Source organism: Mchenga conophoros, linkage group LG19 (genome assembly GCF_057382185.1).
Source record: "Mchenga conophoros isolate Kocher_MC1m ecotype Shallow Benthic linkage group LG19, M_conophoros_male_GT1.1, whole genome shotgun sequence".
NCBI classification, from domain to species: Eukaryota; Metazoa; Chordata; class Actinopteri; order Cichliformes; family Cichlidae; genus Mchenga; species Mchenga conophoros.
The window spans coordinates 17,233,881-17,260,843 of NC_140544.1; the positions used below are offsets into that span (position 1 = coordinate 17,233,881).

General features: G+C 38.6%; 2 protein-coding genes across 2 annotated transcripts; both read left to right on the plus strand.

The window, feature by feature from the left end:
- Positions 1 to 8,352: 8,352 nt before the first annotated feature.
- LOC146551982 (uncharacterized) lies at positions 8,353 to 11,303 on the plus strand. The gene is made up of 9 exons (XM_085257827.1): positions 8,353 to 8,418; positions 8,545 to 8,899; positions 9,336 to 9,762; positions 9,884 to 9,972; positions 10,047 to 10,155; positions 10,232 to 10,340; positions 10,555 to 10,625; positions 10,744 to 10,828; positions 11,217 to 11,303. Exons 2-9 carry the CDS (start codon positions 8,853 to 8,855, stop codon positions 11,219 to 11,221), a joined length of 942 nt encoding a protein of 313 aa, XP_085113953.1. The 5' UTR covers positions 8,353 to 8,418; positions 8,545 to 8,852; the 3' UTR covers positions 11,222 to 11,303.
- A 56-nt stretch (positions 11,304 to 11,359) lies between these two features.
- On the plus strand, positions 11,360 to 13,266 carry LOC146551983 (uncharacterized). Its single transcript, XM_085257969.1, is given in 4 exon segments — positions 11,360 to 11,575; positions 11,700 to 11,835; positions 11,838 to 11,975; positions 12,109 to 13,266. Coding segments are annotated over 4 exon segments (1,074 nt in total). The 5' UTR covers positions 11,360 to 11,444; the 3' UTR covers positions 12,778 to 13,266.
- The last annotated feature ends 13,697 nt before the right edge of the window (positions 13,267 to 26,963 follow it).

Consider the following 26,963-nt stretch of genomic DNA (forward strand, 5'->3'; position numbering starts at 1 on the left):
ATTAGCAGGGGGGTGGGGAGTCGAGTCTAGTATAGCCTAAGATACAGACTCTCCGGGTGGGAATCAAACTTGCGATCCTCTGCTCCAAAGACGTGTAGTCTAACCACTACTCTAGTCTCTACACTACGAAACTCTCTTGTCTGTGTGTTGTGTCAATTTTGCCTTCCGTCTTTCTCAGCTGTTTGGAGGCAGGCTAGGCGTACCTTTATCACACATCTTTTCTATTTTTAATGTAACATATGTCATTTTATTTAGGCAGATCTTATTTCATACACTCTCCCTGTTACAATATATATATATATATATGTATATATGAATAAACAGAAATAAAAGCAGGAATAAAAGCAGCTGGACAGTGTAGTGGTGAGACTACATGCCTTTGAAATAGGAGTTGCAGGTTTGATTCTCACCTACAGTGTTTGTATCCAGTAAAGGTCCTCGCTAACCAAGCTTAACGCAGAGAGAGAACTCTAACAAGGTCCACGTCAGGTGTTGCGGAACCAGAGACGAAAATACCGAGCTGCTATGTAAATAGGATGATGGAATTTTCATCCATAAGTGTGTGTATGCAACGAGGACTCCAGATACCTCTGTGATGACTTTATGTTTCTGTAAGTCTTGGTAACACACGCCCTTTCTTTAGCATTAAATAACTCGTCAAAAACAACCATATCAGAATGATTAATATAAGAGCAAACCTCACACTTTGCCCCCCAAAATTTGTACCTGTCATCTGTTTCAGTGAGAGGTGATCATCAGTCTTTCTGAAATGTAATTCACCATGCTGTCATTTTATACAACACGTTCTGCTCTGCTCTGAAATAACTCGAGAAATGGGTTGAATATTGGTTCAAACACGCAGATTATGCAGAATGTTTTTACAATTTAAATCCAGCACCAGTAACCAAAGCTGAAACTAAGAACGGAGATCAATCAGGGTAAAAACCAAACATTCATCAGCATCAGCGGTTAAACATGGACCATTTGTTACCTTGAATAATTTCACTTTTTCATAATGAGAGACACAAACTGGGGTTTGTAGAGTGCTTTGGAAAATGTTTTGGTTGTAGTTTAGTTGCAGTCCAATAGGCTCTCGTAACCTGGCTCCAGTTAAGGAAGATTTAGGCAGGCTGTGACCTGTGCATAAATAAAGTAACATACAAATAACCATTTCTTGGATGGAGCCACTTTATTTCTTCATCACTGGAGTCAAATACTTTCCTCAGGATGATGTAGATGCACAGAGAGTATTCATAAAGCTCACAATTTAGACTCATAAGAACAATGTTTATTTCGATTTTGAATTAAAGGAAACATGAACTATTTTCACTCAACAGAAAAATAAAGGTGGCACTTTCACAATTGCTTCACCTTTCAAACTAAAAAATAAAATAAAAATTATGTGTATTTTGTGCAATTCCCCCAGAAAAAGATACCTTTGATGTCAATTAAATCCAGCCTGGGAAAGCTTTCAAATAAAAAGGTCAATATTTGCTGAGATAAACAACAGCTGCATCTTACCTTCATTGGAAAGTCAATACATCTTTATCTGAGCATCATCTTCCTCTTGAGTCATTTAAAACAGAAATTCTCTCAGCAAAGTGGGGCACAGACTTTTTCAGCCATGTATTTGTACAATCAACTGCACAGCCACTCATATTATTTTTCAGATAATTGGGTTAAATGCTTCAGAGGGCACAAACAGCAAAAACATGGCCTGGAGGTCTAATGAAGTGAAGGCCAGCAGATAGAGCAACCTGAGCTAGCCCCCACCTGTCTCTCAATGAGGCCACATCCCTGAAAAGGGAGAAATTGGCCTGTGCTAGGCTGCTAGGCTAGCAGTAAATTAATGTTATCCCATCAGAGCAAGCAATGCAGCAGTGCTTGTCAAGTAAACAAGAAAATCAACTAAAACCTACCAAAGTGAAAATTATCTCTCTAGCCTGTTGTAAGCTTCTTGCCTGTTGCATCCATCTTTTCGAATACTGCCATCTTGTGGCCTCTGTGGATAACAAAGCACATGTGCTCTCAGAACATTGAAAGCAGAGTAAGCTGCCGCCTCTCAACTCTCACATGAACTCCAGACCTGCATTCACCTCTTCCCTCTGAAACCCCTCACACCCCCGACATACAAAAATCTGAACATCGCCCTTTCACTGACTGCTCCACCCCCATTTGCACACCACAAACTCTTGCCCACAAGGACTCTGACTCTGTTGGACACTGTTGTTTATGTAAGATTGTATTGTCTTGTATTGTGTTGTAGGGGAGACCGGGGGCAGTTGTAATTATTTTTGACATTTCTGTCTGTAGCTTGGAGCTCTTTTAAGGTAGTGGATTCATAATGTAATGGATAGTATTTACATGTCTCTAAATAGTACAGCTATTTTCTCTGCATCACAATTACTCATTGCATGGTATGGTCTCAAAAACAAAGAGTGAAATATTACAATTCACCTCATAGTCTGGGTTAGTTGTAACATATCCTGGGGTGAAATGTAACACAATGAAATAAGGGTACTGACAAAATCTTAAAATGTAATCTTTTTTATTCAACACCTGAATGCACCTAGAACTATTTATGTAGCTGTGTGTGTGTGTGTTACGACCCCCTCTGCTAGGCGACAGGTGGGGGGGCAAACATACACAAGCCCGCTCACGAAATCAGAGTAAATAAGGGGTTTTATTGCAAACGTTAAACTGAAAACCGACGGGGCTGTTCAACAGACCACTGTGCAAATAATTAATACACAAAGAAAAGAACAGGCAAGAATAAAAGCTAAAGGTTAACTAAGGTGAGCCACTCTTCAGCCATTTATACTCCCAGGTGCAGACAATCAGCCAGTCAGTTGGTCCGGGAGTGTTGTGGGATCTCCAGGGAGCCAATCGTCCGTGTGGTCTGACACACTTCATTCTGCATAAAAGAAGGCTGGCACGGATCTCCCAGTAACCAATCACTCACGAGTCATAGCACACTTGGATTTGCATGAGAAGAAAAAAAAGCAGTCTCACTCCCTCCAAGGCCCAGGGCCGTAACAGTGTGTGAGAGAGAAAGCAGAAATCTAGCTTTTGAATCCCCCAAAAAAGACAAATTATGGAATTTCCAACTGAATATTTCATTAATTTTGGTTGGTCTTCCTTGAGCTTGGCCTCATTGGCTCAGTGGGCATTGTAACCTACAACTCTTGCACCAACTTTTGAACATAACAATGAAGCTGAAAAAATGTGGTTGATTACATTAAGAAGAACTACTTTTTTTCATGGCTTACCTTGGTGTGGTTTGCAAAGTGCTTCAGAAAGATGAGGAAATCTGTTTCTTGTACCCATCCTGATTTATTTCCATTACCAGTACTTCCTACTGGCCCATCTCTGACAAAGTGGTCTGCATATAGTATGCGTGGGAACACAAACATTGGAGGAATTGTGTTGCCAATGGCATTAACCGCATGTACAAAGGTGACCAGTGAACCTCCCTCTGCTGATGTCATTGCCCCAACTTTTTTAATATAAGTTAAAGTAATAGTGTGGTAAGTTGTAATATTTGCGTGAATGTTACAACTAGCTCAGGCTGTTGCTGTTACAACTAACCCAGACTCCTATAGCCATGAACTAGCTAACATTACAGACAACAGCTAAAACATTTGCACTAAAGACCTACACAGATTATATCCCCATAGACATACAAATAACATAATTTAAGTTTGATGAGTTCAACTGCAAAGCAGATAATGCTATTAGGAATTGAAATAGCGTAAAAATAAATTTTAAAATAAAACCCCAAACAAACACTTTTTGGCATACAAATGACTTTTTTTCTTCTTAAATTGTCTGTGTTTGCCAAAATGTGCAAATTTTTCACATGTGATAGAAGAACTGAGTTGGGCATGTACAGGATGAATCACATCATTTGAAACTAAGCCCTGATTGGAGAGATTGGAAGTGTTACAACTGACCCACATTGCAACTATCCCCAGTCTCCCCTACATAAGACTTTTATTTTATTTTTATCTTTAAGTTATTCGTTATACACTGAGGGCCATGGGAGCATTGCTATTTCAAATTCCTGTGTATGATCAGTACATATGGTCTTTGACAATAAAGCTGATTTTGACTTTGACTTGACTTTGCTGACTGCTTGCTGCACAGGGAGGAGTGGGGCGGAGCGGTGGAGGATCCTCTGGCTGGCTGGAGTGGCAGCAAATAACCATTTAACAAAATAAAAACAAAACAACAAAAATACCAGAAATTATGATATAGATTTATAATTTGCATCAATGTGTTTTCTAAATTCTATCACACACATATACGTGAAAAGTAAGCGCAAGGGCACTCGTATGGCGTTATTTTTGTAGCCCTATTCTGAACGCACGTAAATAATCTTTGCAAGTACAAATGTTGCATTTTGAGGAGAATTTTTTTGGAGTACAGAAAATCTTAATTTGAGCGAACAAAATTAATTGCCGTGTGCAAGAAATGTATTTCAGAGTTTGCGATTATCCATATACACGCACACGCACACAATAGCAGCCCCTCTCGCTCAGTTGTTGGCATTTGCTCTTGCTCAGATCTCTGCTCTGTGTGCTGAGAGACATCTGCGAACCTGCTCTCAGTGTGTCGCTCTCGCTCTAAACATCTCTGCTCCCTGCAAGCTCAACTCTTATTATACACCATTAAAAATGTGCCACAAAAAACAACCAAGCAGACTTGGATGCAAAAATTCTGATTGGTTGTTTTGGTCTAGCTACTACTGCATTCCAGAAACACTGTCCAAAATGTAGCTAAATCCAGTGGAGTGGTTTGGTTTAAACCTGATTGAAACCCATTTTACATCATCTTTCAAGTTTACATAGTTTGCAAGTTAGCTAGTGTCAGTTATCAGGCTAATATTAATGTACAAATTTCTTTTATGTTACTTACATGTGATATCCTTAAACTAAGTAACCACAGAGGGAACTGGGGCCTGCGCCATACAAACTGGCACTACTCTCAAACAGCTTTGGCCCCCTGGTGCATAAATCCCTGCTACATTTCATTCATAATGTTGCCAATCCAAGCTCATTATGTACTAATTATTTTGTTCTTGTTTGTTTGTTTGTTTTTTGCTAATACAACCTTCATCTCCGTAATCAACCACAATTGCTGAATATTGCCACAAGGGGGTGTCTAGTTCTAGTCACCAGGGTCTGGAGCCCACATCCTGTGGGATTTAATCAACAATACCCCATGTTATAAACTGTGAATAGGGCTTTGGAGCGTGATGTCACGGGGGTGGGCGTGGAAAGGATTTTGGCCATTTTGGGGGTCTAAGTAAGGAGCGAAAGCATAGCCATGGTTCGTACTTGCTGTGTTGTCGGCTGCAATGTTCGATCTTACGACCGGCACGGGAATAAGTTTGGATTGTCTTTTTATGCTTTCCGAACCTGGAAGCAACATGAAGGAGCTCATGTATCGGATATTACCAAACGAAGGCGTCTAGCCTGGATAGCAGCCATGAGACGAGCTGATATCAAGTTCTGTTACGTCTCCAGATATCAGTTGGTGTGCTCAAGACATTTTCATTCCGGTAAGTTCTAAATATGTTCACATCACACTTTATAGCTGAATAATATCATCGTTGGTGGTCTCGGAAGTTATAGAAATTGCGATCAAACATCGAATGGAGTGACTTGATTGGTTGATGTAAAGACAATAAATGAAATGAGACAGGAAGGACACAAATTGGCGTTAATAATTTGCCCGATTATCAAGGTGTTAATTTGCATGTACTTTACAATTACGGGCATATAATATGATAACGTTATTTTAGCAGGTCAATGATAAATGTATAACATTAATTATGGTGGGGGGTGGACAATGGCTATTTCACTCGATGCACTCCAGCTGACTTACTTTGACGACGTACTCAGAGTTTGGCGGCTTGAAAATAGCCAAATCTTGCACCCAGCCATTTGTAAATTGGATGTGCGCCTCCAGTGACTTGTAATTACGAAACTGGTTCGCTGTGTAAGCGCTTACTCCATCGAGAGCATCCTGACCAACTGTATAACAGTCTGGTACGGGAACTGCTCTGCCTCGGACCGGAAGGCGTTGCAGAGGGTCGTGAAAACTGCCCAGCGCATCGCCGGAGCACCACTTCCTGCCATAAAAGACATCTACAGGAAGCGGTGTCTGAAAAGGGCTGGGAAAATCATCAAAGACCCCAGTCACCCATCACATGGACTCTTCACCCTCCTGCCCTCTGGGAGGCGCCACAGGAGCCTCCGGACTAAGACCACCAGGTACCGGAACAGCTTCTTCCCCACAGCTGTCAGACTCCTGAACTCTGCCTCCTGACATCTGACCCACGTTAAACTCATGGACTGAACATACACACACCCACAATGGACAACTGTACCCTCAAACACAATAATAACATGGACTGAACCACCACTCACAACCACTAGCACTTTATATAGCCTCTGTAGAAACTATCTACACCCTCACTTATCTTAACTGCACTACTGTATAGCTCTGTGTAAATAATCATTCTGTACATTCGATAATTTTTAATCCTACAACTGTTTACAACTTGCATAGTTCCCATTTCTGTATAGCTGTATATCCCAGATTCTGTAAAGTTATTTATTTCATATTCTGTATAGTTTTTCATATTTATATCCTGTTCATATCCTGTACATAGCTTGTACTCACTACAGCCTGTACATACTTATAGTTATAGAATATTCACAACATACTTCATACCGTGTACATTATAACATACCATAATAGACCCATTTCTGTAATATACTCACATATCTATATTATTGCTAATATATATTGTAATATATCTATATCACTAAAGCACTTCTGGATGGATGCAAACTGCATTTCGTTGCCCTGTACCTGTGCATGTGCAATGACAATAAAGTTGAATTCTATTCTATTCTAAACAAGATACGTGAAGATATTGGGGTAGGACAGTGCCGGTGTTCTGACAAAACGTCCTACCCATCAAGCTGCCCTACTTGTTGTTACTGCGCATGCGCACAATTCAAAACGGCCATGTTTCCGGTGTAAATAGTACACGCCTATTATTTCATCCTACCCCGATCTTGTGCCGATCTCGTTGCTTTCGAAAAAAGGTTTGTATTATAAGTTTTACTTCTTTATTACAGATGATAATTGTTTACCTTAAGCTGCTCACTTGAAGTCATATTCCAAGTGTTTATTTTGTGCTTTTCAACTTCTGCAAACCTTCTCAATTTATTTTAGTCCTCCTGCAGTTACTGGACACCACGCTCCGTTGTTATGGTGAATAAACGCTCCGTTGTTATGTCGAAGAAAGTACTACTGCACCACATACTTGTTAATTGCGTGATAACGTCGTGTAGTCGTTTTATTTTACTGTATAGATTCCGAAGCCATGTTGAAATTGTCCGATTTTCTCCTTAGTTATGGAGAACAAATACGAGGAACTGCTCATGTTTCTGTCTGCTGGGTCCTACCCATCGGAATACGATAAGTCCCAGAGGCAAACCCTTAGGAGATACGCCGCAAAATTCAGACTGAAGGGTCAGTATTGTAATGTAAATAAACAACTAAATGTAATTATTGGTTAAATACATGTTATAATTAATTTACATTTTTTTAAATATAGGCGGAGTGCTCTTGTTTGGAAACAGGAGAGTGATAAAAACAAAAGAAGAAGCCATGGGACTATTCCAAGAGTTTCATTCAAGTCCCATCGGTGGACACACTGGTGTACTCAAGACTCGAACTGCAATTTGTTCCAGATTTTACTGGTATGGCATGTCGGTTGACATTGGGAATTGGGTATGTATTTTTAAAGTTGTTATTTATATATAGTATGTTAATAGTGCACCAATAGAATGCATAGTTATCCTGAAGACACGTACCAGATTTCAGGATGATGTACAGTAATTAACACTGTTTCGCCACTTGATCGAGTATTTTTATAGAACATTTGCAATTTTGTTGTTTAATTAATTGCGATTGTTGGGTAATATAAAGATCGTTCAATATGTTTAAGGTCCTGGCTTGTGACCAGTGTCAAAAAATGGGAAAACCATTGGCTGCTGTGCAACCACTGCAGTGTATAAAGGTAAATATCAGTAGCATTTTAGTAGAAAATAGTAATGTTATAATGTACATTACATATTAATGTGATTCTTTTATCATTGACAGGTGTCACATGTCTGGGAGCTAATCGGAATAGATCTAACTGGACCTCTTCCAAAAACGTCTAGTGGCTTCCAGTACATTATGACTGCAACAGACTATTTTTCAAAATGGGTTGAGGCTTTTCCATTAAAAAGCAAAAGTGCTGCTGAGGTAGCTCATCAGTTGTGCTCACTCATATATAGACATGGCTGCCCAAAACGAATTTTATCCGACCAAGGAAGAGAATTTGTTAACGAGGTAAGTGTTAAGTTTACTTTTCCATACCTCTTTAGGTAAATACTTGGTCACAGTGTGCCAAGTAGCTGCCAGGCCAAAGGTTTTGTGTGGTTGTTTTTAAAAAACAATTTTCTTTTTTCTTTGAAGCTCAACTCAAGACTTTGCAGCTTAATGAAAATAGAAAGAAGTGTCACAGCAGCATATCACCCTCAGACAAATGGCCTAGACGAAAAGACAAATGACAACATAAAAAGGTATGTTTTATTTGTATGTAACATTTCATTTGCTTTTAAGACACTGTCACTATTGTGTTTTTTTTATGTCCACATGTAGAGCCCTGAGAAAATTAGTCAACAGTCAACAGAATGACTGGGATGTGTATCTGGATGCTACACTGTTTTCTTTGAGGTCCAAGGTCCACACCACAACCAAATACACACCATTCCGTTTAATGTATGGGAGAGAAGCTACATATCCTTCTGAAGTTCCTGTTGAAGTCCCAGTAAGTGTTATTAAGGAATTCTATTTATGCAACAACTATGATAATGCATAAATTAAATGTAATCTTAATTGGAAATTGTGCATATTGATATTGGCTGCAGCTTTAATCTTCTCTGCTTAACTTCTATATGCAAGATACATTTAAAAGATAAAGAAAGTGACTAGTTACTTCTTTATATTTGTATCTTTATGTAAAGTAATACATCTTGAGGAGACCGTTAAGTATAATGTGTTCACCTATGGAAGTGTATCAAGAGTAAAAATGACTATACAAAAAATGATATGAATCTATCTTTGTGGCTTTCTGTGCTCAAAGCTTTATAATAGTATATTTACTTTTAAACATGAGTTATTATAGTTAGATTTTTCAGTTCATGTTTCACATGCATTATTTGTCTTTATGATTTTAATTGTAATTTAAAATGTGAAAATTTTAGCTGTCCTCCATCATTCTCCCTGAGGAGTCGAGTTACGGTGACTTTGTATCTTCTACAAGAGACACACAAGGGCAAGTTAAAAAAAACTGTAGAGGAAAATATGGCAAAGTCCCAAGACTTACAAAAGGAAGCCTATGCCAGACGAGTCCAGAAGAAGTACAGAAACCTTGTGTACAGCGTTGGAGATGAAGTTCTTCTCTTGAACATGAGGAAACGTGGAAGGAAGGGAGGAAGGTTTGATCCAGATTTTTCAGGACCCTACACCATTCAAGACATCGCTGGCAAATGTGTGAGATTAAAAAACACGGAAGGAGCAACTTTAAAAAATCACTACAGCATTGACCATATCAAGCCGTACAGAAGAAGCCACCATGTAAATGTCATGTGGTTGTGCCCTGTGAACTTTGGTATGCACTGGATTCTTGTGGTATGTGTCCATTTAGTTATTAATTTGTTGTGAAGCAGTTTCTTGCTGAAAGTGTTATTCTTAAATAGGTTTTCAGTGGCAAAAACTATAGTAATTTTTAATTTATTAACTTTTTCTTTAGATTGTCAACATTTCTGCACAGAGAATACTGCTCATAGACCCCATGGGGAATGAAGGTGTTTATGACAGGAAAATTCTGCGCAACTGGAGGTATGCATGATACTGAGGTATTATTCTTAGATAAAACATTTCTTGTTTCATTACAAACATTTTTGTTCAAATAGGAATGTTCTGAGGATGAGAGGGCATGAAGACACCATGGAGTGGCAGTTACAGACTATGCAACACAACAAGCAACAGGATTCCAGCAGTTGCGGAGTTTTGCTGTTAAAGGTAACCCTTATTCAAATGATTCCATTTATTGTTAGCTACAATTAGGACTTTACATTATAATAATGAGAAATCTCAGTTTGCAGAACACTACCTTGCTTTTGGAGAGGTCAGTGAAGTATTAACCACTACAGAAGCAGTTGTGCTGGAGCGAATGCAGATAGCTTGCACCCTACTTGAACATCGAGGTAAGTCCAGTAAAGTCCTTATCACGTTAGAGTGTGTACTTCCAATTTAAATACTGCTTTTCAAACACTTTCAGATAAGACCCTTCTTTAAGTCTAATTAAAAAAATTCAAGGGACTAATTTGCCATGAAGTATTTGTGGAACAAATTTACTATTATTTTTTAATTAATCAATAAATAATGTTTGATTAAAACCTAACCATGAATGTGTTTCAGGGAACGCTGAGGATTACTGCATTGTTTGCTCTATGTTAGATGCTGACGCTGACCGCAGCATGATTGAAATGGTAAAACAAAACAAAAGAAACACATAAGTCTTAGTATCATTACTTGCTAATCATGTTTAAAATGTTGACTAATAGTATTCACCAAACATAATATGAGCTATTTATTTTTCCTTTCCAGGTGCAGTGTGAATCTTGCCAAAGATGGGCACATTTTGCATGTGCAAAATATAAAGAGAGCAACCAAGAATATAAATGCAAAAAATGTAAGGAAAACACATAACAACTTCTAATACAGTTTTTCTCAAATGTTAAAACACAAAAGCCAATCCTGTAACCCAAATGACCAGTAGTCTAAACACATTTACTAAATGTAGCCACCATATTCCAGTACCATAAACACATGTCACATGAAGACACAATTCACAAAACACAACCCTCCGTACTCATAAATCTAAACACATTTTTCCTTGCCAAAACACATGTTGCAAAACAACTCTGCTCATATTCTCAAATGAAAGCCCATGTGATGCAAAATGCTTGCCACAGTCACCAATCTGTGAACACAGGGAACACACCTGGCGTCAGTCACTACACACAACGACTCAAAATTGAAGACACCTGTTGCTAATGATGTGACCCCACCTATGAAAGCATAGTTTGGTGAAGATGCCAAACAATCAGAATGGATGAAGGCATTCGAGCGTGCGGAGAAGAGCTGCAGGCCAAAGAGGAAGAGGGGTTGAGATCAGAGGAGGAAGAGGTGAAGGCCTAAGAAGAAGAGGAGTTCGGAGTAGAGGAGGAAGACAAGGAGGCCAACAAGAGAGAGGAGAAGGTCCAGGTGGGAGAAGAAGACAACCTCGCACCATCATAACAGATGATATGCGAGCAACAGTAATTGACCATGTCATTGTCCATGGCATGACAATGGCTGAAGCGGGACGAAGAGTACATCCAAACCTGAGTAGGTCCACCGTGGCCACCATTATCAAGGCATTTAGACAACACAACAGGTATAGTAGGCTATTGCTTTCTCTGTCACACTACAGTTTTACAGGCCTGTGAAAGTGGTCTGTTACCTTACATGTAGTTTTACATATAAATCAGTCAATTGACAACACATGTTTCTTTCTTTAGAGCTGAAAGAATGCCACATAGAGGTGGGAGGGTTGCCATATTCACAGCGGCACAAGAAACCCTCATTGCAGATATGGTCCGTGAGAACAACTGCATTAGACTCCGAGAGATCAGAGACAAAGTCATTGCAGATAATGTAAACTTTGAGAACATTGATACGTGTCCACAATAGACCGAGTTCTCCGGCGCCAACAGATGAGGATGAAACAGGTCTACAGGGTTCCCTTTGAGCGCAACTCTGCGCAACACATAGGACAACGTTATGAGTATGTGCAAGTACGTATACATCCATGTCCACAGTACAGTTAGTGGACATACTGTGTTGCTTAGTGGCCTACATTACTTCTGGACAATACTGTGCTACCTGATTGACCGTTCTGAACACCTGTACGCTTTTCCATGTTCACAGAGGATAATGCAGTTGGACGCGATGGCCAGACCCCATGAGTACCTCTTCCTGGATGAGGCTGGCTTCAACCTCCAGAAACGAAGGCGAAGGGGCCGTAACATCATTGGCCAGAGAGCCATCACTGAGGTTCCTGGCCAACGGGGGGGTAATATTACTCTTTGTGCAGCTATGGGTACGGAGGGGCTTGTCCACTGGCATGCTGTCCTTGGGTCTTACAACACCCAACGTCTCCTCACCTTCCTAGAGGAGCTAAAAGACATCCTCCTGGACCGTCAACAACACCATCCTAGGCTAGCACATCACATGTATGTGATCATTTGGGACAACGTCCGCTTCCACAAGACACACCAAATCAGAGAGTGGTTCACCACCAACAGTGACCACTTTTTAAACGTCTGTCTGCCACCCTACTCCCCTTTCCTGAACCCTATAGAGGAGTTCTTCTCATCATGGAGATGGAAGGTGTATGACAGACAGCCATACACAAGAGAGAACCTCGTACGGGCAATGGAGCTGGCCTGTGCTGACATCCCAGTGGAGGCCTTCCAGGGATGGATTCGCCATTCCAGGGCGTTTTTCCCGCGGTGCCTAGCAAGGGACAATATAGCCTGTGATGTGGATGAGGTGATGTGGCCCAATGCAGCTCGGCGACATGATGCCGCACAGTGACTGTGTGTAATACTGTCAAATGACCGTGTAGACAGTAAAAAAGACTTCACACCCTGATCATGTTTCCGAGAGTACTGTTGTGTGCGATAGATTCTGTTTTTGCATTGAGTTGTGTTACAGTAGTGTACGTACATGCAGGGTGTTTTTATAGATTTATAGTCTTCATGTGAAACTCACAAATCTAAATGCCTAATCCTCTGCAGGGTTCTATGACGATCCGTTACTGTACAGTTTATGAAAATATGCATTGGCAGTTATGAACCAAAGAACCTTCTCACAAATTGAGCATTGTGTTTTCAATTGTTTTGCTGTAGTGTGTAATGCTGTGTATAGTGTTTACAGTTTTGACAGCTTCGAGCTGCTCTCTTGGTGTGGGAGTTTGAGTTTTGCAGTGGGAAGGTGTGGTTGTGTTTATGTAGCTTTAGAGAAGGGTGTTGTGTTTGGACATTGGGGGACCTGGTGGTAACGTTTGTGACATGTGTTTTAGCATTTGAGTAAAACTGTAAAAACAGCTGTCTTTCCCCCTCCATGTCTCTTTGCATTCTTTGTCAACATTAGATGATTGTGTGCAGGAAGCATGTTTTGATAGTGTGATTTGGCCATCTGAACATGCTACCTAAATAAAACTATGCAGGAAGCATGTTTTGATAGTGTGATTTGGCCATCTGAACATGCTACCCAAATAAAACTATGCAGGAAGCATGTTTTGATAGTGTGATTTGGCCATCTGAACATGCTACCTAAATAAAACTATGCAGGAAGCATGTTTTGATAGTGTGATTTGGCCATCTGAACATGCTACCCAAATAAAACTATGCAGGAAGCATGTTTTAATAGTGTGATTTGGCCATCTGAACATGCTACCTAAATAAAACTATGCAGGAAGCATGTTTTGATAGTGTGATTTGGCCATCTGAACATGCTACCCAAATAAAACCATGCAGGAAGCATGTTTTAATAGTGTGATTTGGCCATCTGAACATGCTACCCAAATAAAACCATGCAGGAAGCATGTTTTAATAGTGTGATTTGGCCATCTGAACATGCTACCCAAATAAAACTATGCAGGAAACATGTTTTAATAGTGTGATTTGGCCATCTGAACATGCTACCCAAATAAAACCATGCAGGAAGCATGTTTTAATAGTGTGATTTGGCCATCTGAACATGCTACCCAAATAAAACTATGCAGGAAGCATGTTTTAATAGTGTGATTTGGCCATCTGAACATGCTACACAAATAAAACTATGCAGGAAGCATGTTTTAATAGTGTGATTTGGCCATCTGAACATGCTACCTAAATAAAACTATGCAGGAAGCATGTTTTAATAGTGTGATTTGGCCATCTGAACATGCTACCCAAATAAAACTATGCAGGAAGCATGTTTTAATAGTGTGATTTGGCCATCTGAACATGCTACCCAAATAAAACCATGCAGGAAGCATGTTTTAATAGTGTGATTTGGCCATCTGAACATGCTACCCAAATAAAACTATGTAGGAAGCATGTTTTAATAGTGTGATTTGGCCATCTGAACATGCTACCCAAATAAAACCATGCAGGAAGCATGTTTTAATAGTGTGATTTGGCTATAAGAGAATTCCTCACCACTAATCAAAACTTGGCAATCACGTTGCACTCACTAAAGCATTTTTCTGTTCTGAAATCTTGTCTGTGCAGTTCGTAATTCTAGGAAGACAATTAAAATATTTGTATGTTTTTTCTATGAACACATTCGTTTAATGCTGGGAAAATGTTTGTGTTTCTCAGAAGATGTTCTTACTATAAAATACGCAATAAGATACCATTACGAGAACTCCGTCAACATTAAACCTTAATGATCAAAAGGATTAATTTGATTGGAGGTTTACACTGATAGATTGTCAGTGTCAAAATGTAGGTGGGTCTCTCACTGTTATGTCAGCAATCTTAAACATTCAGGTTGTTCTCGCTTAGCTCATTCTTATTAAGCTGTTATTATAGACATAAAAAATGATGAATGGTTTCAGGTTGGTTTCCTCTTAAGTTGGCAACAGCTGATATCAAATAAACTTGGCTCCAATGACTCTTTCAAATAAAACCAACCTGTGAACAGATGTATAATAGTAGAATTTTGCCTGATCCCTTATAAGTATATCAATATAGACCATTAAAAATATACATACTTATTATTATGCATGTAAACAGCATAAAACATTCTCATTTACATAAAGTCAGACTGATTAGGAAAATCTGAGTTAAAGGAAAACTGTAGGATAAGTGACAGAACCCAAAACGCAAACAGGGTTTTTGTGATTTAAACTTATACTTCTCATTTTTATATTTAGTGAATCCGAGGTCAGCAGCTCATTAATGTAGCCCAACAACGTTTTTCACAATATGTTGGGCTACATTTCGGTTCTCTAATTCAAATAAGGTGACTTCAGATTACAAACAAAACCAAACTAAATTGGTGGCTATAATGACTTAGTGCTAAACTTGAACCTTTAAAACAGGACTCCACAAAGTAATGGAGAACATCCCAATGGCTGTGTCAATCATTAATAGATTGGCTGTTTCAATTTCACACTGTGAACCCTGTACTTGTGTTAAGTTAACCAGTTGCTATCTGCTAATTTTTACAAGACTATGTTTTAAGCGTACAGTTTCTCTCCTAACACTAAATAAAAGTACTTTTCCTGTTTCTCATTTATTAGTTTTCTTTTGTATATGTCGCATTTAAATGTTTCAGATCATCAAATAAATTTTTATATCAGACAATGCTAATGCGAGTAAATACAAAATGATTTAAATGTTGACTTCACTGATGGGGAGAAAAAAGGCTGTCCAAACCTACCAGGCACTGTGTGAAAAAGTAAATGACCAGCTAGTTAATGTCACGTTTTAGTTAACGGACTCAGGCGCAGACCGGGAATCTTTACAGAGTTAACAATCAGTTTATTTACACAACGACACCAGGTGATGCTATTTACAACGTGCTGGAGGGAGGGGAGGGGGGTCCAGGGTTCCGGGGTATGTGAGGGGAAAGACGCGAATCAGACGCCTTCCAAAGGCTCTCTCTCTTCACTCCCCACACTGGGGAAACAGAAATCCACTCACTCATCCACGGGATGACAGGCAGGCAGGGAAAGGTCCGGGAAAGATCTGTACACAGAAACTTTAGTTAGAGGCAAACAGACGGAAAGAACTCACAGATTCTGATTCTCAAACTACTGAGCGACTGACGCTGATAGCTCAACGATCCAGCGACGAGTGACACAGTGCTGCTGTCTTAAATCGGCCTAGTGATCATCCCGATAGGCAGCAGGTGCGTGGGCCAGGGGCGGGAGCCCATAATGAGCACCGCCCCGGCAGGTGAGAGAGAGAGAGAGAAAAAACATGTTGCCTAATACAGGATCAGCTGGTGAGGCACAGGGACCATGACAGTTAAATCACGAATCAACTGTGATTAACAATGTTTTTTTATAAAGCTGCATTAAGTTTCACTTGCCACACCTACACCTGACAACTGCCAGACCTGGTAAACCAAGAAATCTTTTAAATAGAACAAAATGCAATACATCATTCCATGATTTGAAGAAACTTAAAAACAGGTGAGAAATAAAACCACCGACATCTATCAGTCTGGAATGGTAAATGGTAAATGGCCTGTATTTATATAGCGCTTTACTAGTCCCTAAGGACCCCAAAGCGCTTTACATATCCAGTCATCCACCCATTCACACACACATTCACACACTGGTGATGGCAAGCTACATTGTAGCCACAGCCGCCCTGGGGCGCACTGACAGAGGCGAGGCTGCTGGACACTGGCGCCACCGGGCCCTCTGACCACCACCAGTAGGCAACGGGTGAAGTGTCTTGCCCAAGGACACAACGACCGAGACTGTCCGAGCCGGGGCTCGAACCGGCAACCTTCCGATTACAAGGCGAACTCCGAGTCATTCTAACTACCAGAAATCTTGAAGCACAGGCCGAGGGGGCGGTGTGGCAGCAATTTTTCACACCAGCCTATTAATTAATGAAAGACCAAGACAGACTTTTAATTCATTTGAAAGCCTGATGCTTAGCCTTGTTCACCTCAGCTTTCAAACTCAGAAACCAGTCTTGCTTGTTATCATCTATCGTCCACCTGGGCCTTACACAGAGTTTCTGTCTGATTTCTCAGACTTTATATCTGATTTAGTTCTGAGCTCAGATAAAATAATTATTGTGGGTGATTTTAACATCCATGTAGATGCTAAAAATGACAGCCTCAACATGGCATTTAATCTGTTATTAGACTCAATTGGCTTCTCTCAAAATGTAAAAGAACCCACCCACCACTTTAATCACACTCTAGATCTTGTTTTAACATATGGCATAGAAACTGAACATTTAACAGTGTTTCCTGAAAACCCTCTCCTGTCTGATCATTTCCTGATAACATTTACATTTACAATAATTGATTACACAGCAGTGGAGAGCAGACTTTATCACAGTAGATGTCTTTCTGAAAGTGCTGTAACTAAGTTTAAGAATATAATCCACCCACTGTTATCATCTTCAATGCCCTGTACCAACATAGAGCAGAGCAGCTATCTGAACGCTACTCCAACAGAGGTCGATTATTTTGTTAATAATTTTACCTCCTTACTACGTACGACTCTATATACATTTACTATATATATATACACATTTACTATATATATATACACATTTACTATATATATATATATATATATATATATATATATATATATATATATATATATATATATATATATATATATATATATATAATTTTTTTTTTTTATGTATCAAAAAGCCTGCTGAGGGGAGATTGATAAACATTTAAGAATTTAAGAATTTAGCTTTAGTTTATCCTTCACATGATCAAGAATCATTAACTATGACTTCAGACATGTGTATTTAAGTTACAAGACTTATTACTCCAAGAGTGCATTGATAACTTATCCATAAGGTCCCAAAAGAACCCAGAAAAACATCTAAAGAACTGCAGGCTCACTTATCTTAGTTAATTTCAGTGTTCCTGATACAACAAAATAAAAAAGAGACTTGTCAAAAATGGCATCCATGAGCAGAACCAGGTAATAAGTTTAGGGGGCAATTACTTTTTCACATATGACCAGGTACATTTGGAAACATTTTTCACTTAATAAATTACATCTTCATTTAAAAGCTGCATTTTATTTTTATTTGAGTTACTTTTATCTAATATTAAAAACTTCCAAACAAATATAAAGTAAGAAATCAGTACAGAAGGATACTTTGTCACTGCGCTGTATTGCCTTTCATGTTAAACAAATGCTTTAACTAAAGTGGTTACGGGTGGGCTTAGGTCAAGTACAATAAACATCATCTCAATTTAATCTTAAGCTAGCTTTACTCTAATCAAGGCAATGTGAATTTGATTTGATATGATTAAATTGATTAACATGACGAGATTTAAAACACAAGATGCAAAATAATAAAGTACAGAACTTCTCCAAAGCAGTAATAGTGAGCGTCTTAATGCACAAGTTCCTGGACAAAATTTCATATTGTGTTTGTCGGTACTTGAGAGTCTGTCGATCTACTGAAAGAAAGATTGCCTGTCACATTTTTCATAACTGTCAAGAGTTTCAGTTTACTCTGGTAAGTTGGGTGTGCACAGTAAAACAACACTTGTCTGTCTTAAAGTTATGCTAGCAGGGGTGTGTGCGTTTTGATTGACTTTGGATGGAGCAGCTCTCATTTCTAGAAATATGGACAAATTTATTAAACCCCCCAAAATATGACTATCCAGAGTTGGGACTAGGAAGCAAAGTTGCAGTCTTACACGCCTCTCTGCAGCTTCTCTCCTCCTGCTACCCCCCCCCCCCCCCAAAAAAACCATCTCCATAGAGACTGTGTCAGCTCCCAAAAAGACAAAGAACAAACTAAAAACCAGCAACAAACAACTTAAACATAACCAATTACAAAGAAAGAACAATACAGTATCCACATCTGAACCAAAGAGTAAAACAGTGAAATGTGGATTATTAAATATTAGGTCTCTCTCCTCCAAGTCTCTGTTAGTACATGACTTAATAATTGATCAACAAATTGATTTACTCTGCCTTACAGAAACCTGGTTGCAGCAGGATGATTATGTTAGTTTAAATGAATCAACACCTCCGAGTCATTCTAACTACCAGAAATCTTGAAGCACAGGCCGAGGGGGCGGTGTGGCAGCAATTTTTCACACCAGCCTATTAATTAATGAAAGACCAAGACAGACTTTTAATTCATTTGAAAGCCTGATGCTTAGCCTTGTTCACCTCAGCTTTCAAACTCAGAAACCAGTCTTGCTTGTTATCATCTATCGTCCACCTGGGCCTTACACAGAGTTTCTGTCTGATTTCTCAGACTTTATATCTGATTTAGTTCTGAGCTCAGATAAAATAATTATTGTGGGTGATTTTAACATCCATGTAGATGCTAAAAATGACAGCCTCAACATGGCATTTAATCTGTTATTAGACTCAATTGGCTTCTCTCAAAATGTAAAAGAACCCACCCACCACTTTAATCACACTCTAGATCTTGTTTTAACATATGGCATAGAAACTGAACATTTAACAGTGTTTCCTGAAAACCCTCTCCTGTCTGATCATTTCCTGATAACATTTACATTTACAATAATTGATTACACAGCAGTGGAGAGCAGACTTTATCACAGTAGATGTCTTTCTGAAAGTGCTGTAACTAAGTTTAAGAATATAATCCACCCACTGTTATCATCTTCAATGCCCTGTACCAACATAGAGCAGAGCAGCTATCTGAACGCTACTCCAACAGAGGTCGATTATTTTGTTAATAATTTTACCTCCTTACTACGTACGACTCTATATACATTTACTATATATATATACACATTTACTATATATATATACACATTTACTATATATATATATATATATATATATATATATATATATATATATATATATATAATTTTTTTTTTTTTATGTATCAAAAAGCCTGCTGAGGGGAGATTGATAAACATTTAAGAATTTAAGAATTTAGCTTTAGTTTATCCTTCACATGATCAAGAATCATTAACTATGACTTCAGACATGTGTATTTAAGTTACAAGACTTATTACTCCAAGAGTGCATTGATAACTTATCCATAAGGTCCCAAAAGAACCCAGAAAAACATCTAAAGAACTGCAGGCTCACTTATCTTAGTTAATTTCAGTGTTCCTGATACAACAAAATAAAAAAGAGACTTGTCAAAAATGGCATCCATGAGCAGAACCAGGTAATAAGTTTAGGGGGCAATTACTTTTTCACATATGACCAGGTACATTTGGAAACATTTTTCACTTAATAAATTACATCTTCATTTAAAAGCTGCATTTTATTTTTATTTGAGTTACTTTTATCTAATATTAAAAACTTCCAAACAAATATAAAGTAAGAAATCAGTACAGAAGGATACTTTGTCACTGCGCTGTATTGCCTTTCATGTTAAACAAATGCTTTAACTAAAGTGGTTACGGGTGGGCTTAGGTCAAGTACAATAAACATCATCTCAATTTAATCTTAAGCTAGCTTTACTCTAATCAAGGCAATGTGAATTTGATTTGATATGATTAAATTGATTAACATGACGAGATTTAAAACACAAGATGCAAAATAATAAAGTACAGAACTTCTCCAAAGCAGTAATAGTGAGCGTCTTAATGCACAAGTTCCTGGACAAAATTTCATATTGTGTTTGTCGGTACTTGAGAGTCTGTCGATCTACTGAAAGAAATATTGCCTGTCACATTTTTCATAACTGTCAAGAGTTTCAGTTTACTCTGGTAAGTTGGGTGTGCACAGTAAAACAACACTTGTCTGTCTTAAAGTTATGCTAGCAGGGGTGTGTGCGTTTTGATTGACTTTGGATGGAGCAGCTCTCATTTCTAGAAATATGGACAAATTTATTAAACCCCCCAAAATATGACTATCCAGAGTTGGGACTAGGAAGCAGAGTTGCAGTCTTACACGCCTTCATGTTTTCAGGTATTTGTGGGAATACTATAAGAGAATTCCTCACCACTAATCAAAACTTGGCAATCACGTTGCACTCACTAAAGCATTTTTCTGTTCTGAAATCTTGTCTGTGCAGTTCGTAATTCTAGGAAGACAATTAAAATATTTGTATGTTTTTTCTATGAACACATTCGTTTAATGCTGGGAAAATGTTTGTGTTTCTCAGAAGATGTTCTTACTATAAAATACGCAATAAGATACCATTACGAGAACTCCGTCAACATTAAACCTTAATGATCAAAAGGATTAATTTGATTGGAGGTTTACACTGATAGATTGTCAGTGTCAAAATGTAGGTGGGTCTCTCACTGTTATGTCAGCAATCTTAAACATTCAGGTTGTTCTCGCTTAGCTCATTCTTATTAAGCTGTCATTATAGACATAAAAAATGATGAATGGTTTCAGGTTGGTTTCCTCTTAAGTTGGCAACAGCTGATATCAAATAAACTTGGCTCCAATGACTCTTTCAAATAAAACCAACCTGTGAACAGATGTATAATAGTAGAATTTTGCCTGATCCCTTATAAGTATATCAATATAGACCATTAAAAATATACATACTTATTATTATGCATGTAAACAGCATAAAACATTCTCATTTACATAAAGTCAGACTGATTAGGAAAATCTGAGTTAAAGGAAAACTGTAGGATAAGTGACAGAACCCAAAACGCAAACAGGGTTTTTGTGATTTAAACTTATACTTCTCATTTTTATATTTAGTGAATCCGAGGTCAGCAGCTCATTAATGTAGCCCAACAACGTTTTTCACAATATGTTGGGCTACATTTCGGTTCTCTAATTCAAATAAGGTGACTTCAGATTACAAACAAAACCAAACTAAATTGGTGGCTATAATGACTTAGTGCTAAACTTGAACCTTTAAAACAGGACTCCACAAAGTAATGGAGAACATCCCAATGGCTGTGTCAATCATTAATAGATTGGCTGTTTCAATTTCACACTGTGAACCCTGTACTTGTGTTAAGTTAACCAGTTGCTATCTGCTAATTTTTACAAGACTATGTTTTAAGCGTACAGTTTCTCTCCTAACACTAAATAAAAGTACTTTTCCTGTTTCTCATTTATTAGTTTTCTTTTGTATATGTCGCATTTAAATGTTTCAGATCATCAAATAAATTTTTATATCAGACAATGCTAATGCGAGTAAATACAAAATGATTTAAATGTTGACTTCACTGATGGGGAGAAAAAAGGCTGTCCAAACCTACCAGGCACTGTGTGAAAAAGTAAATGACCAGCTAGTTAATGTCACGTTTTAGTTAACGGACTCAGGCGCAGACCGGGAATCTTTACAGAGTTAACAATCAGTTTATTTACACAACGACACCAGGTGATGCTATTTACAACGTGCTGGAGGGAGGGGAGGGGGGTCCAGGGTTCCGGGGTATGTGAGGGGAAAGACGCGAATCAAACGCCTTCCAAAGGCTCTCTCTCTTCACTCACCACACTGGGGAAACAGAAATCCACTCACTCATCCACGGGATGACAGGCAGGCAGGGAAAGGTCCGGGAAAGATCTGTACACAGAAACTTTAGTTAGAGGCGAACAGACGGAAAGAACTCACAGATTCTGATTCTCAAACTACTGAGCGACTGACGCTGATAGCTCAACGATCCAGCGACGAGTGACACAGTGCTGCTGTCTTAAATCGGCCTAGTGATCATCCCGATAGGCAGCAGGTGCGTGGGCCAGGGGTGGGAGCCCATAATGAGCACCGCCCCGGCAGGTGAGAGAGAAAATATTCATACTCTTTGGTCCAGTCATGGCAGGCCTCAGTTACACAGGCCTAGAGACCAGTCAGCGACCCTCTATCCTTTATTAGTCTATAGAATATATTTCCTGACTGGTTGGTAAATGGTTGCAGGAGGTTGCTGGCATTCACAGGTGGGAAACTGTTCACAAAGATGCATGGGCTGTTTCTCTGAAAACCAAAAACTTTAACAGGAAGTTGTTGACTATTCTCTAGAATTGTGTGACTGATATGATGTAAGAGTGGACTAAGCTATCCTGCAACTGTCTATTTGTAGATGGTAGACAGTTGCAGGATAGCTTAGTCCACTCTTGATGAAATTATTCTTGTTGGGTTATATATATAAAGTATTTCAAAGACAAACAAGTTTTTACTTGTACAAGTATGCTGGGAAAGTCAATGATATCCATTCAATTTATTCATATGACTGTAGCTAGAGTATAACACTGCTCCAGTAGGCAGTATTACAAAAACTCCTTGCAGCCGTCTCACTTTTCTGCATGACACAACTGGTTTTGTCACATTACCCACAATGCATCATTGTTGCGTAACACTGAATACAGAACAGTGTGCAGTGGCCACTGAGATCTCTAGCCTTAATAAAGCTGTAGTTCTGCTTTAATCAGTTCATGACTTTCTTACGTTTTAGCCGCAAACCTCATTCCCTCACCCAGCATTAAAGCCAATGATTAGTTTCATGGAGCTGCTTTGTTTTCCCAAACTAATGAATCAGTGATGAAAAAAATATCTCACATATGTAGCAAATACTCACATCAGTCAGTCATATGAGCATGCACATAATCCCATTTGGAGTTTATATGACATGCTTTCAAGAAAGCAAAAGATGGAAGATGCTTGCACCTTCATGCTGTAAGTATGAATAGGTGTCAGTTATTATCCATCGAGAGTTTACTGACTAAAACAGTCCACTGCAGATTACAACTAACTGGTAAAGACGTACCTTTTTCTAGAACTTATAGAAGTTATTATATGAAATCTGGGTAGAGTTCACGCAGGATATTATTTAGGTATCTATAGTGAAAGGCTTGCTCTTATTTTAAATAGATTGTTTTAAATAGATGTTTTTTAAAATTTTCCTTTCCAGTCACCTTTCTCACTCACTATGTGTTAATAGACCTCTCTGCATTGAATCATATCTGTTATTAATCTCTGGCCGCCCCTCCCTGAGCCTGGTTCTGTCGGAGGTTTCTTCCTGTTAAAAGGGAGTTTTTCCTTCCCACTGTCACCAAAGTGCTTGCGCATAGGGGGTCATTGTTGATTGTTGGGTTTTTCTCTGTATCTACTGTACAATATAAAGCGCCTTGAGGCAACTTTTGTTGTGATTTGGCGCTATATAAATAAAATTGAATTGAATTTAATTGAAAATTCATCTAAATCCTTGACCTACTCTGATGCATGCTCATGTAGCTGAGCACTTGAACACAGTTGAGTGCCACTGCCAGAAAGATGGAAAAATACAGGAAATCTTTAACCTCTCATAGCACCAGCAGTAACTTTCGATTTAAGCTCCTTATTGTATCATATTTTGACTTTGGTTTACTGAGCTCTTCACTTTTTCTTAAGTGTATTTTGTAATGTTCCATACTATATTGTATTTCTTTTACTGAGCAATTTTGTTTTTCATATTTTTCACAACACATAATATATACACAACACACAAAACAGTAATTTCCCAACATTGGCCATAGATATTATCTTATCTTACCTTACCAATGACCGGCTTGTGCTTTGAAGATTGTGATAGCTTCTCCTTAGCTTTGTGCAGTCTTTCAGTGTGCATTTCAGTGAGCATTTGAAAAATGTAGTCTTTTGTAACGCTATTCCTGAAGGTTTTGCACAATAGATATAACATAAACATCAAAACCCTCTCAAAATTTTCACAACTCTTTGCATCTCCTGGGCAACAAACGTTATCACTGAACATCTGATAACTATACGATATTAATAAGTGATGGCAATGCACATAAGAAAGTGAAAATTAGTTTTTCTAGAATGTACCAAATTTTCAACGTCTTGATGCATGCTCAATGATCCAGGTGAGGAAATCCCAAAAACATTAATTCTGTTCATCTAGACGTAACGTTTTCAGCAGGAGAAACGGTTTGTCACTCCTCCAAGTGACTTCTTGAGTCTCAGCTGACTGGAGGTTTCCCCAACCTTATAAACAGTACCTTTGCAAAATGACTGAAACTAGCACCACTGAATGAAACATGGGCAGTGAGGTCAGATTCTTGATCATTAATATGCAAATTGTCATGACCATTGATCAACAACAACGTCACAATAAGACGTTTACAATTCTGGGTTCCAAAGATTATACTACCCCTTTTCCCTACTTCTTTTTAGACAATATGTGAAAATGTGTTTGAATGGGAATCCTGCTGCGTGGGTGTCACAGGGGTGAAGAACAGTAACACTGTCAATAATTTAGTAATGACACAACAGTAATTGCACCTGAAAAAACAGGTTTAACTGTTTTGCTTTTTAGGCGTGTCATCTTTTAACACATTAGAGTTACTGGCATCAAAGATTAAGTGCTACATTGGAATGTTTGATTGATTGATTGAATCTTTATTTTGAACATGTTGAAAAAGTATAAAAAAAAATAGAATTAAAAGAGACAAATGAACAAAGCAAACAAAAGGAAAATGTTAATAGGTGAATATGCGATTGTATAGGAATTTCTTTTATTTATGTATTAATCACATTATTTTATTGTATAATGCCTTGGTGCCACTGGATTTTAACATGTCTGACACCCATACTGAAGACAAATGGTGGGGGTGTAGTAGGTAGGGCTGGGTATCGTCACTGATTTCTAGAATCGATTCAATTCCGATTCACAAGGTCCCGAATCGATTCGATCCACAATTCGATTTAATTCGATTCGATTCGATTCGATTTAAATCTGGGAAATTTTGACAGTCAGAAATATTATAATTCAGTATATTTACATATTTTTGTATCAATAAAAAGGAAGCTGACACACGCAAGACTTTATCACAGGTGTGAGCGTCACAGCAGATGCCTTTGTGTCAAAGTAGCTGAGGATAAAACACATAAAAACATGAAGGTGATTTTCCTGGCCTGGGATTTTATAAAAATATTCAGCAGTACATCAAAAACGAAAGAAAACCATTAATTAATGAACATTACCTCTGACGTTACAGCGGTTTTATTAGAGACACGGCTAAGCATTTTGCATTTTGAATAATTTTAAAAAGTTTAAATTTGTTCAGTATTGAACAGCAGAAATGAGGTTTTCTTTTCGGAAGAATGTAAAAAGGGAAAAAAACAGCGGCCGACAGCGCTGTAAGCAACAGTAGACTGTTGTAGTGCGTAACAAGCAAGCGAATAATGAAGAAAGGGAAACTGTTCTTGAAGTACAGAGAGAGAGAGAGAGAGAGGGAGAGAGAGAGAGAGAGAGAGAGAGCTGCGCATCACGATGGAAGCAAAACAGTAAAAGTAAGAGTGAATTCATGACGATGTTTATGTGAAGCGTTTGGATCTTCTTTTGCTGCTGGTTCGGTCAATATTGTTTGGAGAGACATCAAACTAACAGCTTTAGAATCGGCTCATAAAGGGCGTGAACACAAAGCGTGGACCCGCCGACAGATCAGAATCAGCGAGCTGTCGGCTTTCAGCCCCAACCGTGAGAAAGGCGACATCTAACTGATTCTGATCCGCGGGTCGCGCTGTGTGTTTAAGTCTATGTGCAGAATCCGTGTACCTGCTCTCATTTACTGTCTTAACTGTTTGGTGGTTCTTGAAATTTTGTGAGATGTCACCAGAGATCATTTCGGGCAAAATAAATTTATATTAAAAAATCGATTCAGGATTTTAATGAATCGATTTTACGTTATCCAAGCCAGAATCGATTTTAATCGATGAATCGATTATAAAAACCCACCCCTAGTAGTAGGGCTGCACGATTAATCGTTAGAAAATCGCGATCTCGATTCATACTTATGTGGATCTCATTTCCAAATGACAACGATTTAAAGAAAAAAGAAAAAAAAAGACGACGATTGTACCACATTTTGATCCGGGACGTAATCTGCATGAAAACAAGCGCTCACTCTTCCTGCTCAACAAATGACAAGGGCGGAGCCTTATACCACGTGATACAGAAGCTGTGCAGTGTGATGCTAAAATTAGCATGAATCCAAAAAATCGTGATTCTCATTTTATGCAAAATCGTGCAGCGCTAGGGTGTAGTAAGGAAGTTGGGGGAAGCAGACCAGAGTCTTTTGTCTCTTTGAGGACTCTGGGAAGTAGCAAGGGAGTGTGAACCTTAAGGTGTGAAACAGCTGTGTACTGCCT

Excerpts from the sequence above, each read along its gene's own strand:
- LOC146551982 (XM_085257827.1), top strand. The coding sequence starts at position 8,853 with ATGGGAGAGAAGCTACATATCCTTCTGAAGTTCCTGTTGAAGTCCCA. Across the intron at positions 8,900-9,335 it reads AAGTTCCTGTTGAAGTCCCA|CTGTCCTCCATCATTCTCCC; the intron begins GTAAGTGTTATT and ends TGAAAATTTTAG. Across the intron at positions 9,763-9,883 it reads GTATGCACTGGATTCTTGTG|ATTGTCAACATTTCTGCACA; the intron begins GTATGTGTCCAT and ends CTTTTTCTTTAG.